At 39.7% G+C, this 22,034-nt stretch overlaps 1 protein-coding gene across 2 annotated transcripts in view; it reads left to right on the forward strand.

Annotated features, from left to right (window-relative positions):
- The window catches only part of RASAL1 (RAS protein activator like 1), a 126,620-nt gene that overhangs the window by 83,039 nt on the left and 21,547 nt on the right, over positions 1-22,034 (forward strand). For both annotated transcript variants that reach the window (XM_089655420.1, XM_089655421.1), the window contains exons 4-12: positions 3,728-3,789; positions 4,803-4,932; positions 9,960-10,041; positions 13,383-13,529; positions 13,686-13,777; positions 15,281-15,398; positions 15,473-15,623; positions 16,664-16,728; positions 17,193-17,305. In XM_089655420.1, the coding sequence (XP_089511546.1) occupies positions 3,728-3,789; positions 4,803-4,932; positions 9,960-10,041; positions 13,383-13,529; positions 13,686-13,777; positions 15,281-15,398; positions 15,473-15,623; positions 16,664-16,728; positions 17,193-17,305 (960 nt within the window). The remainder of the gene's footprint in view (positions 1-3,727; positions 3,790-4,802; positions 4,933-9,959; positions 10,042-13,382; positions 13,530-13,685; positions 13,778-15,280; positions 15,399-15,472; positions 15,624-16,663; positions 16,729-17,192; positions 17,306-22,034) is intronic.

Consider the following 22,034-nt stretch of genomic DNA (forward strand, 5'->3'; position numbering starts at 1 on the left):
TTATTGGTTACATAAATACAGGATCCATAAAGCTTTATTCATAGCATCATAAAAATGAATAAGGCTTTGTGAAGCCGAAACGCGTCAGTTTATGGATCCTGTATTTATGTAACCAATAAAGATTTCCATTAGAAAGCTTTGAGTTGGCTACTTGTATTGTATAAACAGAGTAAATCCTCTACCTGGTGCTCATCAAAGCGGACCATTTAAAAAGTGAAGGCATATATGCAACCAGCAGAAGGTGTCAAAAATGGCTTAGGGATATGTACAGAAAAAAACAGAGTAGAAAATAGATTCAAGGAAAATATCCATTCCAGATTTGACTTCAGAGAAGTGGGTGAACTGTTTTTTTCCACGTCCCTGCTATAGTCATTTTAGAAGCTAGAAGGACAAAATGGTTAAGTTTGAACTATTTCTTAGTAACCCCAGGAAGTTTGAAATGCAGAAGTGCTACCCAGCAGATTCTGAATAATGTGTGCAAAAGATAAAAAACTTTAGACCAGAAACGACTTTTCATCAGGCAGCAACATATGTGGGGGACGTCGCCAGTAACTTGGCATCCTCTGAAACATAAACTCGAATGTCCGGGGAATATATGGACCAGGTACCATCTGGTAAGTACCTTTTAAACTGACTTTAAGGTGGTGGTGTTAATGGAGCAGGATGCAATAGTGGACAACGTTCAGTAAGATTTTTTTAGTTTTATGTAAAACTTTTATCCAAAAAGGAGCAAACCTGATGTTGTAATTGTTTAAAATGTGTTAGCTTGAGTTTGGCTTCAAATTTTTTAGTGTATCTGAATCTGCTAGTATATCTAACACTCCCCCCCCCCCCCCCCCCAGACTGGCTATGCTGCCATCCAAAGGTATCTCTGTTGCTCCTTCATCCAGAGTGTAGGCATCCTAATACAGGAAATTGTGTTTTTGACTGGATCACCAGGTGGAAACAGAGGGGAAAAAAGCCTAAAAAAAACAATTCAGCCACCACATGTAATGATTGGTAAACTGTGATATATTACATTGTTTGCTTTGGGTTTTAATAGCACTTTATTTGGTACTTTGTTGTACCACACTGAGAAGAATCGCTGCAAACAAGTGATTCTGTAACTCCAATGAGACTTCTTCAGCTGCCAACAGATAGACTGGCCCACTCTTCTAGAGAAAACTGCTCCAATTGTCTCAGGTTTGAAGGGTGCCTTCTCCAGACAGCATGTTTTTGCTTTATATACTGTAGATATTTGATAGGATTCAGATTAGGGCTCGTAGAAGGTCACTTTAGAACATTCTATTTTGTTTTCTGCCATTCTTGAGTGCTTTTGGCTGTGTTTTGGGTAAATATCTCTTTGGAGGACCCATGACCTGTGACTGAGACAGAGCTTTCTGATGCTGGACAGTACAGAACTCCTTGATGGTTTTGAGATTTCATATTGCCTTGTTCAGACTTGAGGCACCCCATGCCAGACACAGTTAAGCCAATTTTCCTTTAGAATCACTTTAAAGCAACCAGAAGGGTCCATCAGTGCAGACAGCGGACATAATATGCAAATCTGTAGTAAAAAAAAAAAAAGGCCTCTTAGGATTTCTTCTCTTCACGTTAAAATGGTTAAGGCATTCTATTCTATCCCCTCAGCAGCCCTTTCCTAATATTACCTGAGCCCAATCTTGATCCAGCGATGTGTGTGAGAGCCAAGGCTCAGATGCCGTGGCAGGAGCCATTGGCTCCTTTTGCTGTCAATCAGAGCAGGGCTCTGGAGGCACTCGGCGGGGGAAGGGGTTTTGGGTTGGAGCCAGGGGTGTCGACAAGGTAACCGATAAGAGGAGGATCGGGGCTGCTCTGTGCAAAACCATTGCACAGAGCAGGTATGACATTTTTGTTATTTTAATATAATTAAAAAATTGAAGCTTTACAATGCACAGAGTGGCCCTGAACCTACTTTTCTCAGGTCCACAGCCAGTGCTCCTGGCTCCTCCCCTCCACCGAGGGCCCCCTAGAAAGATACTTTCTATGGGGGCACTCATGTGGGCTTGCTTCCAAGCCTTGTTGTCTGTGTCTATGGAAACAGAAGAGAAGATGGGCACAGTACATTTCGCTTTAGAATTCCTTGATGGTTTTGAGATTTCATATTGCCCTGCTCAGACTCGAGGCGCCCCATGCCAGACACAGCAAAGCAGCCCCAAAACATAACCCAGCCTCCTCCATGTTTCTCAGTAGGTACTGTATGTGGTGTTTTCTTTTGAAGATTTTTTTCTTATGTGTACTTTTAGCGGATGTGACTTGCCATAAAGCTGTAGTTTTGTCTCATTTGTTCACAGGAAATTCTCCCAGAAGAATTGTAGCTTGGCAATATGCACTTTAGAAAATTCCAGGCTGGTTTTATTTATTTTTTTTCAATAATGGAGTCTTCCTAGATATTCTTCCTTTGAGCCTACTGTCACTTAAATAACAGTGGATGGTGCCATCGGACATTGATTTACCTTGACCTTGGAATTCAGCTTGTATCTCTTTCAAAGTTTTCCTTGGCACCATACCTTTCTGTTCAATCTGGGGTCAATGTTACTTTTGTGGCCTTGTCCAGGAACGTTGGCACACTCTCACTTAAACGTCTTAGTAATAATTGAACTGTTTTTAAATGAGCATCAAGTTACTTTGAGTTGGCCTTATACCTTTGAGATGCTGGTCTATAATTTCACCCCTGATGCTGTGAAAGGTACCTTCATGTGGTATTTAAAGATAGATGTGTTGTGAATAATAAAGATGATTATTGCATGGCAAAAAATACTAAAGGGTCTGTTTATAAAAGGAAAAGCTGTGCAAATGATTCAGCATTCATGAATAATCCTTGTAATGTGTCTAATATGTGTTTTTCCCACAATCGACAGCTTCATCTAGTGGCGATTCCTGATATACAACAATCCGGAAAATACTACTGTATGGCCACTGGATGAAGCTGTTGTTCAAAGGGAATAACCATATTAGACAGATTATGGGGGTTATTTGCGATGGTAGGTAATCATCAATTAATCAGCATAAACCACATTTGTCAAACACCAGTGCTACTTAATTCCTGTGACAAACTAATTCAGCTGTGGGACAAGAATATCCTAAAAAACGTTTCATGGATACTTGAGGTTTAGAATTGAAAGCTTGTCATAGTGATCTATTAAATTTCATTCTATCTGTTTTAACAGTTTTCCATGGTTAAAAAAAAGAAGCTATAGAACTGCTGAAATTTTTACCTTTCCTGAAGAAATGCTGTGCCAGGTTCCAATGAGTGCTGGTTGCATGTCTGAAAGCCTGGACCCTTGGTTATGTAAACTATGCTGAGAGAGAAGGTGGGCCAGTGTGAACCCTTCAGCAGAAATCACATTACCCAGTGCCTAGATCTTCAGATGTAGCCACCTCCAAAGGGAGACTGGAGCAGCATCTTCTCAAAGGTTGTTTATTCATCCCAGCAAGACTGATAACAGATTTAGTGTCTGAGTATACAGTAGATCTGCCTTAATGTCTTTCTCCTTGTCTGTCTACTAAGGTTATAAAGCAGTCAATTGGAGACATGGTTCAGCTGCATATACATATAGACCTTATACACTGGACCCAGCGTTACTGTGTGTTTAGTGTTTATCTGTTTGTCATGTGCATAGCAGTGACATGTCTGTCTATATATCTTTGTGTGCCCTGTCACGTAACAGTCACCTGAAGTCAGTGTTTTTTTTTTACTGTCTAACAGGCATGATGACGTTATAGGCAAGATATCACTCACTAAGGAATACATTTCATCACAACCAAGAGGTAAACATTCCCTGCATGTGCTTGAGATTTAGAAAATTGTTGTATAAACAGCAATGCATAGATAGGAAATATTCAGTAACACTGCAAAGAGTAGTTATGTGCAGTCATGAAAACCAGTCAGATACCAGCTCTAGGCAGGTTCGTGTACTGAGACTAATAGATTTTGGCCTCTGTGGTTTGTGCTGTGCACATCACACTTCCTTCACAGAAAAAAGCAGAGTATACAATAGCACCAAAATAAAGCATTTGTCTTCGTGTTTATACCTACAAAATGGCAAAAAATACCCAAACTAGTTGTTGGTTTAAATATCTTTTATTTTTCTGCCAACTAGTATGTGTCGGTGATTACCACATGTCATTTAAAAACTGGCTTTATTATTATTATTATTGCTTAAGGGGTCAGTCCACCTAAAATAGAAGTGTCAGTTTTTTGCAGAAATTAGGAATCTAAACCACCGGACAATTTTTTAATATATGGCAGGAACTCTTTTGGTGATATCTCTGCTTATATGGCTCTGGGTTTGCACACCTGCTGTAGACCATTATGATGAGAACCCCTGTCATTGTTGGAGTTTTTATTCATTATATCATTGGGAATTCAACAGCAGTTGCTGGAATGCACGAAGGTGATTAGGAACATCCTGATTGACAGGATCACAGCCAGAATTTATTGCAGGGAAATCTTGCTTTAGGAGCATCGGAGATGTTTAGTAAGTCGGTGGCTGACTCAGGGGCGGACTGACCATTCGAGCACTCAGGCACTGCCCGAGGGCCCTGGGTAAGTAGGGGGCCCCATGAAATGCCCCTGGTACCTTTTTTATAGTCTTTTTTGAGTGTGGGCAAGGACACAGGGGCCCCATGATCCCCTATTGCCCGGGGGCCCCATGAGTTGTCAGTCCCCCCCTGGGCTGACTCATCCCAGCAGGTTCTACCTCTAACTAAAATATCAGTTTTCGGGGAGGATCTGATCCTTTACTATGTAGATAAATTAATATATTCTGTGTGTTCTTCAGGTATTGACAGTTGGATTAACTTGAGTCGAGTAAATCCTGATGAAGAAGTCCAAGGAGAGATCTATCTTGAGTTACATATAATGCAAGATCAACACAAATGTAACCTGCACTGCCATGTCTTAGAGGCCAGGTAAATGCTGTTATCCATTTTGTCCTAGTAATCCCCTGTATACGTGATGTGATATAGTAGAAATTAATTTTGATAAAAGAACCAAGGAAGATATTAGGGCAAAAATAAAGCAGTTGTCACTTGGGTCACCTAAGGGTATCTGTTAATACCCCAATAATCTCAAGTGTTATTTAAATTAAATTAAGAATTACAATGATTAGGCTACCTCTGACCTCCCTAACGGGATATAAAAAGCACCTCTGGCAATCTTATTATTTGTGCACAGATATTTTCCAACAAGTTGAGCAGGGCCTCACCCTTCACTATTCTATGGGGTAGGAAGGATCAAATGTACTGTATACATCCACCAAGCAAAGTGGCAGGTCCTGGGGCTCCAGACACTTATTCAAGGACAGGCAGAGAGGGACACATCTACCTGTTTGTAAACAGCATTTACCACTTAAAAGGGTGTTCAATGCAATCTTCCTCATTCTGCACAACTACACATACACTAATGTGCACTTAAGCACTCACCACCTCTAAACCAACAATCACTTGTTGCTCATGCCAACACTACACCGACTTGCACTTCTCCACTCCTAGCCACTGCACTGGAGCACGCTTCGGCATTTCCTGCCAGTACATCAGTGCACACTTCAGCACTTTCTGCTACTTTTCTGGTTCACTTCGATACTCTCCATCACTACACTGACGCTCATAAAGGCACTAGCCCCGACGTGATTTCAGCACTCTCCGCGCCAATACAATGATGCACACTTTGACATGTATTGGCACTGGCTATATTTGTCCTGTTCAACAAACGAGCCCGTTTTTGCTAGTGATATATGAAATAATGACTTGTGGTTGGAAACCAGAGCAAAGAACTACCAGGTATAGAGAGAAAGCAAAGGCAGTAAAATGAAAAAAGTTTTGTCCCAATCCCAGTGCATTTGGTACTACTGTCAAGCCACTGATCTCTACTTGATTGTATTTGATATTATTTATTTATTTCAGGTTCTTAACTCGTATTCATACATACACATACTAGGGCAAATCTAGACAGGTGACAATTAACCTACCAGCATGTTTTTGGATTGTGAGAGGAAACTCATGCAGGCATATTACCAATGAGAGTCCGTCTCTTGCGTCTGTACACAAGGTTGCCATTAACAGCTGCTCCAGTTTTGACGACTTCCCCTTTTTGTATCTATCCTGTTACAAAATTATATTGGGGTGAATTCAATCATCTATACTGCCCGTTTCTATAACTTTACTGACATGAAATTAAAAAATAATTACCTCCAGTACATCGATTAAAATTCTAAAGAGTGTCTTGAAATATGAATTCGAGATTCTTTTTAAAAATTATGCAAATCCCATTATTTCTCCTCTGTTAAGTGGAGGTTGGCACTGCACTTCTCAACTGCTGACATACATTTTTGATACTTCAATGTAATGTCTAACCAATAGAAAGGCTTGGGGTGGAAGTGGCCAGAGAAACACTTGGCTTTTTTTAAAAGAGAAGTTTTACACCTTAGTTTCAACTGTCTGAACAGTTGGTTTCTGTAGATAAGTTTGACATGCACTTTGTACTGAAGGTAACATCTGCCTATGCTTTCATCATATGGTCAGTATAAATTGCCCATGTTTGTGACATTTTTCCTTTTAACCTTGCAAAGATTACCCAGTAACAAATAAAGTCAGAACCAGAATCAAAACATACCTTTTTTTGTGTGGCAATAATTTATAGAACCTGAATGATTTCTATGGGTGAACGCCACACATTATTACTGCTTCATTAAAAGCCCACCTGTGTCCTTTAGCTGTTGTCTAAGCCTGACTGTATGCCAGCATTGCCTCTGAATACATGCTGTTTCCTAAGATAGCAATAATTATTTGCACTTGAGAAATTGCAACTTCGATTTTCACACACCATCTTTTCTTTCTGCCTCAGCAGCTGTCAAAGACAACATATTTAAATGGCTCTTTTGTCTTCCTGCAAAAGGCAGTGCCAAAAATATCAAGAGTTCTTCATAAATGTCAGCTCTTTGCCAGTAATCCTTATTTGCATATCTATGGGGTCAGTAACTACTGCCAAAATCCAGTCTCTCCTACCCAAGACAATAGTTGTGTTAGGGTGCCCTATTATTCTGTACTTTTCAAACTTTGCTTATCTCCATAAAGATTCTTCCCAATGGTTTTTCTTTTCACAATGTATGTGCTTGGGAAATGCAACCTTGGTTCTAGACATTTAATGACAATTTGCCAGCTCTGAGCGTGAAGCAGAAAAGACTGTAGTTTCCTAGCAACAGGTTTATGTGCCTAGCAACCTAAGAATCATTTGAAGTGTGGGGATCGCTGAAGCAAATAAAGGCCTGAGGAGTATGCAAAGGGCTTTCACATAGAGGGTGGAAATAATGACTGGCACTCTGTGGCACAAAACATAGTGGGTGTGTTGTGTTTAGTTCGCTAGCACATGGTTTCTAAACAATGCAGGGAAAATGTACAATGTGCTAAACAGAACGATATTCTTTTACATGCATTATCATAGATGAATGCGAAGGAGTTGGCACTACAGGGGACTCTAAGATTGTTGGCTGATGCAGTGACATTTACAGAGCAGAATTTATGAACATGCAGGTGTGGCCCCTAGTGACTTGAAGTCATGGTTCATTTCAAACCTGCAGCACAAACATAAATCTAGCATTTGCTTGGTTGTTCAGAACAAAATCTCCTCTTTCCCCCTTTATTTACTGAAGGATCCTAGTGCACGTCATCTTTTAGCAAAGAGCCGTGAGGAGTAGCTGTGCCTAAGAGAACAAGGAGAGTATACAGAGCAAGGGCTTACTTTAGGGCTTGTGTTGGGTGTTCCGGTCAGAAATTACCAGTATAATAAAGTCTATTAAATCTTATCTGTCCCACCATCTGTGCCTTCGATCTCTGCTGTTAAATAGAGCTATGTTGTTCAACGAATCTTCTGCATCTAACATACTTTTGGGTGTGTTGGATGCTATTTACCTGACTGCATGCTTTTTCTTCCACCACCCCCTATGTCATTATTGTGTCCTGTAATAATGTTGGGGCAGATTGATTGAAGTAGTAGTGGGTGACCAGACATCCAACACCCCCAGGTGTGTCAGATACAAAAATAAGTTACAAATGTGTTTAATGCCATTTGAAGACCCTGCAAGTACAGAATACCTGTTACTCTGCTAAAATGTACTCTGCTTCTAAGTCCTGTTCTAAGCTGACAACACAGAGCCTTGGTAGACTTTCAGAGACTTTTGAGTGCTGTCAGCCAGGGCACTCTCAGATTCATACAACACAAAGGCTAGTCATTTTGTAGCTTAAAGTGTTACTAAACCCAGGGCCCTGCATTCACTATATCTGGTCTCCCACAGTACACACAACATGGAAATGCAATTATTTTAGTAAATATAAACTGCTAAATACCTTTTCTCATCAGCAGTATATAGCAGTCTTGTGACTTTATCAGTGTCCAGTGGAGCACTAGTTAAAGCTTGTAGGAGGAGTTTTCATTCTCCCCTATGAGGCTGCAGGACCCCTGACCTCTGTCTGGACAGTGCTGATTGGCCCTGTGCTGATCCCATGCACTCTCCCAAGAAAAAAAAAAAACCTCTCTAGCAATACACACCAAATTAATAATGTGCAGAGTGTCTCCACACCATATGTCTTATCAGGAGATAAGAGGGGGACACTGGTAGAAGGGGAGGATCAGAGAAGACAGGATCGAACATCCTTTTTACACAATGCAGAGGATTAACCCCTTGGGTTCCATAGTGAGTATAACAAGCATGATTTACTGCATATACAGACTGATTTTACTGTTGTTGGTTTAGTAACACTTTAAGGTTAAAGCTAGGGTCGGCACTTTGAAACAACACAGGGTGTGCATGTCAAATTAGCATGATAAATAAGATCATACAATACCAGAAGGTACACCTCCACTCAATAATCTATCTTTGACCAAGCAAAAGGGGGCCAGGCCAGGGGTACCCAACCAGGCCTTCCAATGTTTCAGAAATTTACCAGGGCTACCTCTTTGTTGAAAAAACATCTTCTCCCTTGATAGTGTGTCATTAATTGCCTTAATCCAATGAGCTTTTAGTGGGGGAGATGGGGATAGCCATTTTTGTGCTATAATTTTCCTAGCTAAGAATAGAAGGCGGAGAATAGCAGTCTAAATCGAAAGACTCAAAGTTCTCCTCATATAACCAACCAAGTAAGCATAACTTAGGGTCTAATGGGGGGTGAGAGAAAAAATATTATTAATCAGGGATATTACCCCAGTCCAATAATGCACCAATTTGTGGCATTTCCACAGCATATGTAATAATGTACCACTTTTTGCCTCACAGTGTTGGCTTAGGGGAGTATCCCGTCTGTGCCATTCAAATAATTTTTGCGGGGTACGATGAATTATTAAGCCTGTGTTTTCATAAGAATTATATGCTTTTATACTGTATAGTTTGATAAACTTGTTTAATAGGGGGGTGAGCTTAGTTATGTAAATAATCATTTTACTTCCACTTGACTAACTGCAATAAAATTAAAATTACAATAACACTGAGGGAAAATGAGGGGATTGTTAGGAAGAAATATGAGTACCTCTTCTATTATGGTACCCCACACAGGAAAAGTTAGAAATCCAGCTGGGTGGGACATACTGCAGTTCTTTCTCCTGGCTCAGCTGAGGAAAAAAATAGCACTTTAGACTGATTGTTGCCTGATTAAATGAGGACATTGCTAACTACATTTACCATAACTGCTAAATGTTTACTTAATCCCCTTTATTTTTGTTTTTATTGTCTTCTTGTTGCATTAAACTGTTTGGAGAACAGAAGTACTTGTGTTTTTTTTCTTGTACAGTTTTCATAGAAAATGTCTCTTCTAGTGAACATTTGAAAATAACTTCCTTGTAATGAAAGTTGTCCGACTGGTATGCACTGCTGCTAGTGAGTTCAGTTAGGGCTGATTTGAAATATGACGTTCCTTGTTGTGTAAGATTTCATCATTTGCCTCCCTAGAGATTTGGCACCTCGGGATATCTCTGGAACGTCAGACCCCTTTGTACGTATATTCTGCAACAATCAGACCTTGGAGACCTCAGTAAGTACACTCCTCCTCTATGGATAAGATAATTGCCTGAACAATTACACTTTTGTGACTGCCCCACATACACAATCACTTATTCTCCTTTTTGCTCCAGGCTTCTTGCAGTTTGTTGTGTAAGCCAAGTTTTAATGAAATCTAAACTGTGCAATAATGTTTGCTAAACATTTGTTGGAATTAGGTTAACATGACACTACGAGGGGCGACTAAAAAGTTCTCAGCCTACCCATGAAGCATTTGTCTTACCAAATTTCTCTCAAATATCTTTTTCTTTGTTTCAGTTATTGAAGACTTAAGCGCAGAAGGTCATCATTGTCTGAAAGATGGAGAAAGTGAGCAAATGTGCTGTTATCCAATACCTGCTGAAAAAGGGAATGAGTGGACAGGACATCCGCAAGGATATGATGGAAACATTAGGGGAGGATGCCCCTTCCTATTCCACTGTTAAAAAGTGGTTGGCGGAATTCAAGAAGGGGAACCCCTCTGTTCAAGGTGATCCTCGCAGTGGAAGGCCAGCAAATGCCTGTACGGCGGAAAACATCACAGCAATCCGGGATCTCGTAATGGCAGATAGGCACGTGACAGAACGTTTCATCGCAGAGAAAATGGGCATATCCCAGGAACGTTTTGGACACATTTTAACAGTAGTGCTGGACATGCACAAGGTGTCAAGTCTGTGGATCCTGAAAATGTTGACTGTTGAAAACAAATGCGACAATCAGCAGGTATTGGATAAGAGCACGTTTGCTCACTTTCTCCATTTTTCAGACAATGATGACCTTCTACGCTTCAGTTTTCAATAACTGAAACAAAGAAAAAGCTATTTGTGAGAAATTTGGTATGGAACCTTGCAAAGATATGTATTATGAGTAGCAAAAATAAAATTGGGCTAAGACAAATGCTTCATGGGTAGGCTGAGAACTTTTCAGTCGCCCCTCGTAAATTCTGGTAAGATTCAATATGTATGTATTTTTACTCCCAAGTCCCTTCTATTGCTTTCAGCCTACTCCAATACTCCAAATTCCACTTTTTTTTTTTTGTTGCTAGAGAATGGCTAGGTTTGTTCTTCCATGGTGTATGAAGGTAGTCACTCTTTCTTGCTTGCTCTGAGATAGACAATGGAATTTGTAGTGTGCATAGAGCAGTGTACATAAGCGCAACTAATGCCTCGTACACACAATGAGAATATTGATGATCGTTGGGTTTTTTTGTTTTGTTTTTTTGCATGCTAGTCTCATATCGAAAGTGGTTAATAACGTTGCAAATTTCTTGTACAACAGAATGAAAATTAGGAAGTGATATATGTGTATTTGTGTATTTGTAAGTGTATTTGTAAATGTATTTGTATTGTATTTTCGGCCAAAACTGTACTGATTTAACATAAATCATACAATCTGGTATTGTACGAGGAACATTTTTGTGTTTGTCCCTTCAAATCATTTTGGATGAAAGCTGTGTATTAACATTATCATACGATCGCTTAGTAAGTGCTATTTTTCGTGCAATTTTCTGATTGTGTGTACTAGGCTTCAAAGGAGAGGTTTGGCAGCTCACGATGGATGTTACAAAGAGACAGAAAGACATAGTAAAAAACTATTTCATGAAAAATGGATCACAGGGCCATTAAGTAGTGGATGTGTATGGATTATTTTTGAAGAATAAGGATATCGTTTAGTATCACTTTAATTTGAACCTCATGAAAACATAAATATATCATGCGTACTGTGGTAAATGCTAAGAAGAAACATTTAAAGCTGAACTTCAATGATGTAAAAAAAAAAATTAAGTATCACTCTTAATATTGCCTTATATACCCTGTACTGCAGCAATGCGGCTGAGAGTGAATGAACCAGTCAGGCTCTAGCGATTTGCTAAATGTTTTCAGTCTAACACCAGGGGAATGCTTACAGGAAAGAGCAGAGGGCTGATCTCACTCTTTTTTATTGGGCCAGGATGTGGTGGGTTCTGAAGAGGATCATCTTGCTTAAAACATATCGAAACCAAAAACAAAATTAATATATTATAGATTACCAGCCACTAGGGCAGGATTTTCCCCCTTTTATTTTCACTGGGTAATTCTATGAATAACACATTTTCCTTCCCTTCATGGTTACGTTCTTTTACTGTAATGTTTCTATGGAGGTAGCCATGCTTGTCACACAAGCTGGACCAGAACATGTTTGCCTTTGCCCATCTCCATTACATGATAATTTTTGGGATTAGTGGTTTATGCCAGAACAATATAATTGTGCTTATCTTTTAGCATACATGAAGTGACAAAGACACTGCATTTCTGGCAAGATTGCAGACAGGTGTTTACTGTACTTGCTGAAAATGTTCATGGCATGAGAAAAGGAAACTAATTCAGCCACCACATCTAAGGACTGGTAAACTGCAATAAATAACTTGTGTTGTTAGGTTTAGAGACACGTTACCTGTAGTCAGATCACAAACCTGGTTTTGATGTCTGGGAGTGGTAACTGTATCACATGACTGGCTGACATTACAAATGATTCTTCATTATTTTATTATTAGTATGTTAAAATAAATAATTACATATAAATAGGAATAGATAAAATGTTTATGGACCTTTCTAATAAAGGCATGGAGCATTCTGCAAAGCACAGTAAGGGCCTATGTAGAGAACAGCTTTTCTTCCCATATCAGTCAGTAGGAATATAAAAACCATTTAGAAGGAGGTCAGACACATATCAAAAGTACAGTACCTATAAAGAAACTAAGTGATCTCAGAAGTATCTCAAATACAAACTTGATGCATCTGCTGATCTACCCATGCCTTAAACGTGTTTGCTTGCAATGGGCTATACTTTGCACATCACCAGTACTTTTTGTTCTCTCTTAAATTCTTATACAGTCTTGCATAATGTGGGACAATGCAGAGTCTGTATTCACAAGATGTCCGTATTCTCACTGCTATAGAGCAGTTACTTTGTTTTGATTATTTGTTCAAAGTTACTCATTGATCATAAATTGGCTAAATTCCAGCAGACCTAGCCTCATGTGTAGTTGTTTGGTAATCTTGTCCATTTATGAAATGTCCAGTCATTTGGCAATCAATGCCGTGTTCTTGTTGCTAGGCAGCAGTGAGGAGCATTTTCATGGGGGATTTTCTTGAAATGCCTTTTTTTGTTTGTTTAAAGTGACAACTGACAAGGTTTTTGATGGCTGCCTATACTATGTCTATGGAAGTACCCGATTTAACAGAAAAAGTTGGAATTTTACTTGTTTGTCTGTTTAAAACGCTAAAGTGCTTGATTATTCTGTACAGCATGTGATGTGATTCAGTTATGCTATGCTACTAAGTAATTTGTTGCCAGGTAATTAAAAGAACACGTTTTCCTCGCTGGAATGAGGTCCTAGAATTTGATTTACGAGGAATAGAAGAACTGGATCCTGGGGATCAAGTAATCAGTATTGAAGTTTGGGACTGGGATATGGTTGGAAAAAATGATTTTCTTGGACGTGTAAGTGTGTGTCCTTATATTATTTTTATTTGTTCATACCTTGTCTCTCCTTCCTATTGTTTCATTAGATTTCTTTACCTGTTGTATGAATGACCTTCCTTTCTTCTGTGACTCCACATGTCTTCCATCACTCACCCTGTCAACACCCCCCTCCAGGTGTGCTTTCCCTTGGAGCCCCTTCACAGAAATCCTGCGGTGACTGGCTGGTTTCGTCTCCTGCCATTTGGAAACACGGATGAGGAGAATGGGTAGAATACTGCTTGTTTATGTTATCATACCATGACATTGTTTCCAAAAGGAGAGCAGTGGAGCAATGGGACAATGAACCTCTCCCTACATTATAAATCTAGTTTTCTCATCACTTTAACTCGTCCAGAATGTGCACAGTAGCAGGGGTTGTTCAATAGTCACCGTTCAATTCCATAATGAAATAATTAACAAATTCAAAATAAAACATAATTTATATAAAATATGTTTTTATCTGAAACTAGCAGTAACAAAGAAAAATGAATACGCATCAAGCAAAGAGCACCATGGCATACTTTTTTATTTTACGAAACTCAAGAAACGAGCATATAGTAACAGATATTTTTAATGGGACTTGTTTAGTAATTTTGAAGAGGTTCCACCACTCATCCATGTGACTTCCTCTGTTCCCAACACTCAGTTGAACTGATAAAGCTACTTGAATGAGAAGTAAAATGTCTTCATTGTTACTGAACAAGTCCAAATGAATATGCTTACTACCATCTATATCATGACCTGGATAAATTAGAACTTTCACAGACATTGAAGAGGTTTTACACTGCATCCAAATCAAACTCCCAGTCCCTCGCTCCCTTTACCTGCATTCTGGCAGTTTCCGATGCAGTGGTCAAGTTATTGTGATGCTTAGCTTCAGCTTTGAGGAGTAAGGCGCCACAATCCTTGTTCAATTTATCCCATACTTTATCCTGCACTTATGTTATAAGCACATTATGTCTTTATCACATATACTGTATGAAGGCAGTTGTTTCTGGGACTCAGATATGCCAGTAGTATAAAACAAAGTCATTACATGCATTGCCAGATAGTTTTGTGAACTTAAATTTCATTTCATCATTGAAGGTCAGTTTCAATCGGGGAAAAAAGTATATCTGAAGCTTATATGCAGCTTATTTTTTAAGTATTATCATGTGATGATTGTATTTAGTTTTATTGTAACCGTATGGCTTTGTGCCTCTGATGCTGCTAGTTGGCTAACTCCAACCTTTAAAGCCTCTGACAGTTTATGAACTGGGGCTAAATGCAGATAACACCTATACAAAAATTAAATGCTGGCTCTTATAGTTTAGCACACATATATGTTCTTTGCACTTTGTTAGTAATTAAAGCTCTTTCGGCCATATTAATTAAGACAAAGAGCAATTTTCAATGCAGTGCAGCAGCCCATAATGAACATTCAAGCAGCATTCATGTTTTATCATTCTGACTATAGTTAAATGTTGAAAGTTAAAATGTGATTAGTTGCCTGTTGCTGTTACTATAAATGAGTAACTTCTTGTGGTGTTAATGAGATATTAATGTACATTTTTCCATATGCAGTCAGCCAGTCACGTGACTTTGCCCAACATATTATCAAAAGATTGGTATAACACATTAAAATCAGTTTCATGTTTGTGTTTTTCCTGGGGTTTATAAATTACCTCTATTGTTTGTATGCCACTGTGCATCCTATTTGGTCTTGTTTCACACTACTATTTTTTTTCTAGCGGTAAACTTGGATCACTGCGTGTCAAGATCAGCCTGTCTGAGGAACGTATCCTGCCCTCTGTGTATTATCAGAACCTCATTCAGCTCCTGGTAGAGTCTGTTCAGTCCCCTGACCAGGTGGGATGCACAGATAGTTGTCTCAACACTGGTAGCTAGTGGGGTGTATGTAACATTTCTGTGCTTTTATCCAGGGTGACTGCAGTCTGCTGGCTATACTAGAAGACATGTGTTCTGCTGAGAGCCGACAAGAAGTGGCAGTTAAGCTGGTGAAAATATTTCTAGGACAGGGTCTGGCAGTAACCTTCCTTGACAGACTGAATATGCGAGAGGTGAATCGAACTGGTGAGGTTATGTTTGTCAAATGCTTCATATTGTCAATATGTTCTTCATGCCCCTATCCTCCATTACTTTATTGCTGTCTCCACATGCATGTTGGAACATTAAAAGAGAAGTTTGGTGTTATTAAAAAAAAAAAAAAACACACACACCTCTATGCTGCAGCATCGGTGTGATGCTGCAGATGCCCCATGTTGGCCTTAAGACCGAGAACTGAGCGACCACATGACCTCTGATCTCTCAGCTCTCAGTCTTCTCGAAGTGGAGAACAGTGAATGTAAGTTACTGCTCTCCTCTCTAACTTTCCAGTGCTCACTGTATAGTCGGGATCTTTCTGAAGCCTAGAGCTAGAGCGCACTATGAGATGACTCTGGGTCACAGAACTGCAAAAGTAAGTGCACTCCTATGAACCGCAAGAGAGTTATGGCCAAAAAACTTTGGTCAGTAAATGTCTTTTAATATGAACAGAATTAAATGTGCTTCTAAATCATGGGGACCTTTATCCTTTATGCACTTCATTGAAAGTTCTGAGTAATGTAAATTTTTCCAGGTGCAAAGACTTGTCTAGTCCTGGAGTTCTCAGTTTCATAGGTGCTCACCACCAGGTCTTTTTAGGAATCTTTAACAGAGAGAAATGTGAAGACTGCCATTACTAGCGACCTTCCGGAAATGCTAGCTGCCTGGATGTCATGTTTATTTATTTACTTCAGTTCTTTCCTAGTCCCTGGCCTAGAACAATTCAGCAAGGGAAGTTAGAATTCCTTATTTGTGTGCTTGTTCTGGGCAAGTACCAGGAAATAATGAAGTCTCTAATTTAGCATTGCAGCCTCCATATTTCTCTCAACACAGGTTTTCAAAAAACTTGGCCCTTTTCTGCATCTTAGGAAACAGAGGAGGCATTCCTCCACCTCCGATTTTTTAGCTGAATTGATGGAAGAATAAGAAAATGGGGGGTTAACTCCATGTTTTGTAATAGTTAGAGTTTAAGTGTTGTAAATGCAGTGCCAGACAGTCTTCTTAAATTTTTTTTTTTCTCCCATTTACAGCTGACCCAAATACTCTTTTTCGGTCAAATTCACTTGCTTCAAAATCAATGGAGCAGTATATGAAGGTAAAGTGAAACATTGTTCCTGCTATATTTCTTTAATTCTATCTACTACAGCATTCTATTTTCCCCTTAAAGTGAAACTCTAGCCAAATGCCATTTGTCTAGTTTGGAGAGAGTTAGGAAGGGTTACACTTAGGTTACTTTTGCTAATCCTTCCTATTGAAATAGATTTCTTCAGTGAGATTGGATCTACTTAAGAGGACCTGCTGTCCTCAATTAAGACTTCCCCTCTTTGTCTCTTTTTATGATAACTATAAAAGTTTAGATTTCCCCTCACTTTCTGTCTTGGTCTTCAGGACATATATGCTTCTCACTAAAGGAGACAGACATAAATTATAAAGACAGAAGTTCTGTGTCTTCACTACCCCTTTTAAATGTAGGGAACATACACTGTGGCTAGAGTTCCACTTTAATTTTATTCTCTGCACGTCATTTAAATCACCTACAGTTTGCCATTCTTCTGCCAGATAGTGGGTATGCCATACCTTCATGAAGTACTACGACCCATTATTACCCGGATCTTTGAGGAAAAGAAATATGTTGAACTGGATCCCTGCAAGATTGATCTAAATCGCAGTAGGTAAGAAGCCAAAACAGGCTACAGAGCATATACACTTGAGATTCTCAGACTTAAAGTAAAACCTGTGCTTTGCACATGTAGGGCAAAGCAATTGGTTCACTGGAATTCCCACCTCCACAGCTGCATGTACCTAATTTTGCTTTTCTCCACTAAAAGCCTGGTTCCCTTGCATGGGAAAAGAACAGGTTAGTTAAAAGGACTCGTATTCTGTGTTCTCTGCATCACACTCTCTTATAGTCTGAAATATTTTAAAATGTTTAAAGAAAATAAAACTGCAGCATATGTGCATTCAGAAACATTTAATGACTCAAGATGAGAAAACTCCCTGCAAGCTACCTGAGGAATCACAGATAGCTCCCATAGCGCTTAGATAGGTAGAGATCATTTCATATCTTATGGTTGTAGTGTGTACCACCTTAAAAATGGAAAAAACAGCCTGTAGCTTCTGCTAGTGCTGTTACTAGTCTGGAATTTGTTAGAAGTTGTAAGACTTCAAAAACATTTTGGATACTCATGCTACCCCCAGATGTCCTGTACAGAGACAGATCTCCTAATAAACTTTTTACACCTCCCAGCTGTTTTACAGCCCAGTATCCATTTTGTGAAGTCTTTTTATTAAGAAGAGGGTCATTCCCATTGTTTATCCAGCAGTGTCACATAAAACACTGACCATTGCTGTAGAGTTTTTAAGGATGTTTTAGAAAAAACCTTGCAGCCTGCCATGGCTGTAATGTTAAGGAAAAAAGCATCCAAGAGGCACTGGGACCTTAATCGTAGTTCATATAAAGTAGTGAGAAGATCTTCCCCATTCTGATGCTCGGTGTTAACTTCAGCAAGTCGTCTTCACCATATCTACATACCTAAATACACTGAGTTGCTGCCACGTGATTGGCTAATTAGCAATTTGTGTTACCAAGCAATTAAAAAGGTGTACCTAATAAAATGGCCGGTGAGTGTATATACCAATAGAAAGAGCACCATACCAAATATGAAGAGTCTTAGTTGATTTATTGGTTTTCGCTAAAAAAAAAAAAAAGCCAATGTGTTTAAAATCTACTATTTGTCAAGTGCTTAGAGCTCCTGCTGGCTACCCTACACAATTGCATAGCCAGGTTAATAGGTGTTTTTCTAGCTATTTCCCAAATGAGTCTCTTATTGGTGAACATGTAGAGAGCAATTTGATTAAAATGTTGGTCTACAGAAGAGGCATAAGAAAAATCATTTTCCGCACATGCCCTTTGAGTGTTACTGTTTCTTTGGAGTTGCATTGGACACACTCCTCAAGGATGTCACTAAGGGAACGAGTACCTTTCCATCTAGCAAAAAAAGCATAGACCTCAAGCTTGGAAGATTTAATATACAAGCAATGTGTCACAAATGTCAAACTAATAAGAAATAAATAAAGGAACGTGTCATAAAAACAATAAGTCCATAACCAGATCATATAGTAAATCTATCCAGAAGAAACATAAGTAAAACAAAATACTGTGGTATCCAAAACTTGCAAGTGGCTGGACATGGAACCCAACACTCAGAGGTAAGTATTTTAGCTTACTGAACGTTTAACCTATAAAGCAGAGTTAAACAGCGCATGAAATATCCCCGGGCTGAATGGATCTCTCCTTCGTTTACTGTTTATTTTATTTCAGGTACTTATATAGCGCTGTCAATTTACGCAGCGCTTTACACATGTATATTGAACATTCACATCATTGAACATTCACATACTGTTGAAGTCAAGACAGCTCTCACACTAATTCTTGGACATTACTGGATGGATCTCTCCCTCCTCTAATTATACAACAGATGAAGCCTAGGCAGCTCTCACACTGAGATCTCTTGATTGCCTTCTTGTCTCAATGATAATATGTCACTCTGCACAGCAAACATGTAGGATAAGGAAAGGCTCACATACTGTAGTAATAAAACTTTTATTTTGAAAAAAGTACTGATACCAGTTGGAAAACTTACAGAAATGCCACTGACAAGGTCAGACATTTATGAAACCTTCCCTCTGGGCCTCAACTTCAGACAAGTCCTCTCTGACATGAAGAACATCCCCAATTTCCATGGTGGTAGGGCATGCGTTGCTCTTTATGGGACATCTTGAAAGACAACTTTTCAAATGCCTGGGTGCAGGTGTTGTTTTCTAAGGGCTACAACCTAGAGTTCCGCTCTCAACCCCTGGTCCACTTTATGTCTTCCAACTATCCTGTGTCACTGCACAGGTTGAAAAACCTGCATGTAGCCCATTTAGATTATCTGGATCTGGGGCTTATTGCCCACTTTCCCATGGCGGAAGGTTTTCAGGAATTTTCTTACATTTTGTTGGTTCGTAAACCAAAAGAGGATATTTATCCCATCATGTATCCCTAGGCTCTCAATCTTTTCATTTTGGGCCCAAAATTTCCAAATGGAATCCATCAGATCTGTCATAAGCTCCCTCCATTGTAGAGGCTATCTGGCATTTATAGACTTAAAAGCCTCCTATATTCATGTTCCTATTTTACCAGCACATCAGCAAATCTCTTCTGCTCCCTGTGTGTCCACCAGGGTTCTTGCCCATTTGCTTGCTTTGTCATGTTCACAGGGCATCCTGATTGTGTGATATTTTCATGATATCCTATTGGGGCAGCAGTTGGCACAGCTCTTAACGACAGTGTCACGCCTTATCCTAGACACATCTCAAGCAAAAGTTTTACTCCCTCAAACTCTCTCCTTCCAGACTTGGACTTTTCTTTTAAGTCTAGTAACTATCTATTTTTGCATTGCAGTACCATTTAGCCTAGTTTTACTTCAGACCCCTACAACTCAAAATTCTGCCATCCTGGGATATTTCAGTCATTGAACAAACCGATTTGCCTGTCACCAAGAATAGGTTGTCTGTGGTCTGGTGCCTCATGAGTCCAACTCTGGAGCTGGGGAAATCCTTCTGTTTGATCTATTGGAGGATCCTCACAATGGATGCCAGCTTGACAGGCTGAGGAGGAGTTGTGGATACCTTGTTGGTGCACAGGACTTGAATGCTGGAGAAATCCCATCTCCCAAACAACAGTCTGGTGCTCAGGGCAATTTGGCTGTTCCTATAACACTTCACATCCCAATTGATGAGTCATCCAATCAAGATCCAATCAAGCAATGCCACAGCAGTGGTGTACACCAACCATCAGGTTGGAGCAAGAAGTCTTTCCAGAGCATGAGAAAGGATTCTACCTTTATCAGAACTTTACATTCCAGCCTTGTCCTTCATTTACATTCCAGGCACAGACAGTTACAATAATAATAATAATATTATACAGGATTTATATAGCGCCAACAGTTTGCACAGAGCTTTACAAAATGAAGGTAGACATTACAGTTAAAATACAATTCGCTACAAGAGGAAAAAGAGGTTGAAAAAAGACACAGGTCATTCAGTTATGTGAACTGGCAGGCAGACTTCCTCAGCTGACAGCAACTGAATCTGGGAGAGTGTGAGGCACACCTGAAGGTATTTCAGTGTCTGTCGCAGGTGGAGAACACCGGTTGAGGACCTCCTGTCCTCCAGATTCAAAAACACACTGCGCAGGTTTGTCTCTAGGTGCAGAGATCTTCTGGTGGAAGCAGTGGATACTGTGGTAGCTCCATGGGATTCATCTCTGAAACTCCCTCCTTGTCCACTGTGCAGAATTAAGATGGTATGCAATCCAGACATCTTCATAGATCTGGACTGGCCCAGGTAGATGTGGTATTCCTACTTCATCAGACTCCTGGCAGACACTGCATGGGCACTTCCAGATCTGCAGTATTTTCTATCCCAAGGACCAGTTTACCATCCTACTTTATAGTTGCTGGCTTTAATAGCATGGCATGGCATGACTGATAAAGTCCAGTTCTTGAGGGATAGAGGCCTCTGATTCCTACAATGTTGAGAGCTAAGAAGGCCATTTCTCGCTTTCTTTGCGAGGAAAGACTTTCATCCTAGAAAGTGGGCCATATCCTGCCTATTTTACAATTACGTCTGGACCAGCATTTGACTCTGAATAAAGGAAAGGTTAGTGTACGTTACCCCAACATTTCATATTCCTGATATGTGAATGTTTTCCCTTGTACTTGTGTTAAACAGTACTTCATTCTTTGTATTTCTTCCTTTGTGTGAAATTCTTGGTTATCCTGCCAATCCCCCTGCTTTCCTATTTCAAACTGATCATGCTGGGCATAGAAGCGTCATTTTAGCATTGGCCAGTTTTCTAGTTGTGCTGGAAGCATAGCCTGCCTGTCCGTCAATGGCCAAGACTTGTGTTGACACACCCACTTGTATAGTTTTTCACTGGGAAGATCAGTGTATTGCTCTTTCTGTGACTCCTGTTGACATCTTGTTCCAGAGACTGCTAGCCTCCCATTATTTGATTAAGACTTTCGTACAAGGTGGCTTCCATGTAGCTTTCCCTATGTGTTTACCCACCACTACATGGAATTTGAATTTGGCTCTTTTGGCACCTCAAAACTGCCCTTTTGAACATTTCTTTCTTTCTACGCTTACTTACAAGTTTGTTTTCCTTGACACCAACACCTCTACAAGGCACATTTCTGAATTAGTAGTCTTGTCCTGCAAAGCACCTTTTCTGGATTTGCAAGAACCTCTTCTGAAAAGGTTTGCAGAGACAAGGTAGTGTTGAGGCCTAAAGTCTCTTTCTTTCCTATGGCGGTTTCAGTCTTTCATCTCAACCAGCGGCTCCTGTTCAGCAGT

The sequence above is a fragment of the Staurois parvus genome, unplaced genomic scaffold, assembly GCF_062004578.1.
Source record: "Staurois parvus isolate SC_StPar_1 unplaced genomic scaffold, SC_StPar_1.0 ptg000840l, whole genome shotgun sequence".
Lineage (NCBI taxonomy): Eukaryota > Metazoa > Chordata > Amphibia > Anura > Ranidae > Staurois > Staurois parvus.